This window comes from Sylvia atricapilla, chromosome 6, assembly GCF_009819655.1.
Source record: "Sylvia atricapilla isolate bSylAtr1 chromosome 6, bSylAtr1.pri, whole genome shotgun sequence".
Lineage (NCBI taxonomy): Eukaryota > Metazoa > Chordata > Aves > Passeriformes > Sylviidae > Sylvia > Sylvia atricapilla.
The window spans coordinates 2,166,398-2,170,005 of NC_089145.1; the positions used below are offsets into that span (position 1 = coordinate 2,166,398).

At 39.9% G+C, this 3,608-nt stretch overlaps 1 protein-coding gene across 1 annotated transcript; it reads right to left on the reverse strand.

Moving 5' to 3' along the window:
• Positions 1 to 1,355: 1,355 nt before the first annotated feature.
• On the reverse strand, positions 1,356 to 2,422 carry SMIM38 (small integral membrane protein 38). Its single transcript, XM_066322228.1, has one exon. The coding sequence runs from the start codon at positions 1,700 to 1,702 to the stop codon at positions 1,571 to 1,573; it is 132 nt and encodes a 43-aa protein (XP_066178325.1). The 5' UTR covers positions 1,703 to 2,422; the 3' UTR covers positions 1,356 to 1,570.
• Positions 2,423 to 3,608: the final 1,186 nt, after the last annotated feature.

Here is a 3,608-nt window from a genome sequence, read left to right on the forward strand (position 1 = left end):
TTTGCAGGCAACAGCTCAGAAGACAGATGATTAACTGTAAGAGGAAAAATGTCACTGTCGCTGTTTTTCCAGTTACTCATTATAAAAGGTATGTCTACACATAAAGTAGACAACATTTCACTTTCTCTTTGTGGTTTGCTGGTGCTGTGGAAACAAAAAACGACAGAATTATCATTAAAATTAAGAATCAGAGAAACAGACAAGGGGTTAGTTACATCTACATATAATTTATTGTTGTCTGGCAGGTTCTCAAACCCATGACATCCACCTTCAAGCATTACAGGCTGTTTTGTAGTTTGGTCATCCACCATAAATAAAATCTGAGGCTGAAATCAATTGACCTGACATTTACCTTCTTCCACTGCCTGAGCACATACCAGTTTTCATGTCTGATTTTTAGGAGGCTTTAAAAGACAAAATGATAAGGGCTGATGAGCAGTTACTAATGAAAAGCCAGTAGGAGTGTGTGAGTCATGAATGGGCAGAAATCCAGTATGGGAATACTATAGGCTTTACCTAGCTGAACTCTGAGCATGTGAGCAACCAAGAGATACAGAAATAAGTATATGAAATGGTAACCTTCACTTTCACATTAGATAGAAAATTATTAAACAAAAATAAAAGGACTTTCAAAAAAATTTTTTTAAAGAGAGACTGGGCCAAGGATAGTGCATTTTTCAGGCAAGATAATACAATATTCCTATCTTTACTGTAGAAAAATTCAGTTCTTAAAAGACAGTATTACACTGAGTTGCAGTAAGATTTAGGTTCTTTGACTTAACACTACACCTATTTTAAAGAGCACAGTTCACTTGGAAAAAATTATTTCTTTTTGCCAGGTAAGTTAACCAAGAAATCCCAAGTCACTTTGTCCTTGGGCAAGTAGTCAAATCCTTCAGTGTCCTAGTAGGGTGCTTATCTCTGGCTAGACATGAAGGTCCCTTGTAGGGCTTTGGTGTCAAAACACGCTCATGTTGTCACCTCACCCGTTGTTGGTGCTGAAGCACAGCCAGGGTCCGTCAGAAAATCTCTGAGACACAAATCCACCTTCCATGGAACAAATCATCCCGGTGGCATCCACCTTGTATTGGTATTCAGATACATCACTTGCTAAGAAATGTGACTATTGGGGAGGTTATGGTCATCTGAAACCAATCAGCCAGTTTCAGATCTGACTGGCTGGGAAGAGCCATGAGGAATTTGGTAATAAATCAACCAGCCAGGTAAAAATCCACTCCTGCCAGCCCACAATGTGACACTGAGCACTCTTGGATTGCCCATCAAGAGGGTTCCTTCCAGCTTGTCCATATTATTTAATTGGCAGAAGTCCACAAGTCTGTTCCCAACAGCAAATTCATGCCCAAGTTGGATAGGAAGTCATTTGACTCAATCAGTTGTCATTCCTTCCCCTCTGTCAGCGTGAGATTTTCTGAAAGATCTTCACTCAGCTGCAGTCTCAAAAGGTCATTTCTTCTCATCAGATCCCAAGGTAAAAGCTGCTCTAGCTCTATTTTCCTTATCCAGCTCTCCCCATTTTCAATTCAAATCTGAACGAGGCTTTTGAAGTCTCTTAGTCCTCTTTTCTTGAGTCAGGAAACCTTTGGGACACTTTGTAATCTATATAAGCACTAAGACAGGACCACAAAATGAATCGTATTAATATAATTACAACCAATAAAACCATCAAAAGGACTGATTCCATATTAAAGCTAGAATAATGAGGTAATGTGAAAAAAATACTCTGGGAGATCTAATTATATAATGCAGTATTCAGTTCTGCAGCCAGCCCAGCAATTCCTCTAACATTCCAATCAAAGTGATCTCACTAGCATGTGAGAGAAGAGTCCAGCTGACAGATTTGGGACATGTAACGTACTATTTAGTCAAGAGGCCCCATGTGCTATTCATAAAGAATTAACAACTCTTATATTGACAATGACAGTATTGTCAGAAGACCTTTGGAAGGGGGGAAAAAAACCTCCATAAACTCCGTCTCTGTGAAGTTGGACTTCTTTTTTTTTTTTTCTTGGCCCCTCTTTTCCAATGCTGATGTAATCTCCAAACATCTCCAGCAGCAGCTGCTCAGCGAAACCAGGCACCTTCTCCCTAGTCCCTTTCAGCAGCATACGCAGCACTTTCCAGCTACCTCAAGACAATCAGGGCCTTTCTTTCACCAATTAGCTATCACTTCAAGAGTCCTGTGCTGTCCAACGAGCTCTTAAGAATGGTCTTTGCAGGAAACAACACTGGAGGAGCTTTTGTTTTTTTTTTTCCCCTAGACAAATGAAAGGGAGAAGAAGGGGAGGGGGAGGAGGGGGAGACAAAAAAGCACAAGAAAACCAAATCAGAACACAGAAGCTGTCCAAAATGCATCACTCATTTAGCACATCAACAAATGCAGAAATGTCCTCGACAGCCAAGGCTGGAGCAAAGCAAGCGCGCGCGCGCGCACACACACACAAAATGCTCCTACTTTCTTTAGGAGATAGTTTGTCTAGTCGAATATGTTAAAAGGGTATCATAGAAAGAAATGCTCTTGTTACAGCAAGTCTGAGCCATGCAAACTTAAAGGGAGCCAAACTCCTGTAAGATTATGCTGTTTCCTTATTTGGCTCTCCAAATGTAAAGCAGCATTATTTGAAGTAGACACTATAGGAAGGAACTCGGTTTAGCTCACTTTAAATATAGATGGATTGATGAAATCAGTAATTACTGCAACTGCTAAGACCTTTTAGACTTACTAACTAGCAAGCTCCTTTCCCCAGAAACCGCACTTTCCGTCTAAAAATAAATTAAACCTGATTTGGAGACATAAAGCTTTGGGAGTTAAACATTCTTTTTCCCTTAAATTCAGTGTCAGTAATACCTTGAGGTCCTTGGAGATGCCAAGTCCTCATTAGAACTCACACAAACTCCAGGACCCAGTTCAGAAGAAAACAAGGAACTTTTATTGATGTTTAAGCAATTCCTTGCCTGGGCCTGGGCCTGGACATGTAGAGTTACGAAGGTAAAACTGGGAAGGATCAGTAGTAAGTGAAATAACTTGAATATGGTTCAAGCAATAGCCCAGTGTCAGAGCTGCTTCCTAGATTTTTAAAAATTCTTCATTAAATCAAATGTCATACCAAAATACTGACTGTCAGAATCCTCTCAAAGTACCACTATCTGGCCTAATTTGTCCTTGATTGGGGTAACCCCATGAAAGTCAACATGTGGCCTACTACACAGCCAACAGAACACATTTACTTGCAATTAAAAAGAAAACTAAAATAATCTGTTCCCGTTTATTGACTGTGTATCCAAAGCAAAGCCTTGGGCTTTGTAAACAGTTAAACGGCAAAGCAAAACAAATACTTTCAAGGGTTTCAGGAGTTTGCTCACACTAAAGGATGTTCTCAACTACTACATGGATTGCTTAATGGAGATGGAAAGTCTCAGAACCAATCAGATTGCTTAAAAGACAGAAACTCTGACATATTGCCCTGCGTGCATTTATAAAGGAATGAGAATCAACTCAAATTCCTCTGGAGAGGAAGGCTCAACCAAGGGATGAATACACAGAAACAGGATTAAGGAGGAATCTTTGAGGAGATGTACCAAAAAATGTC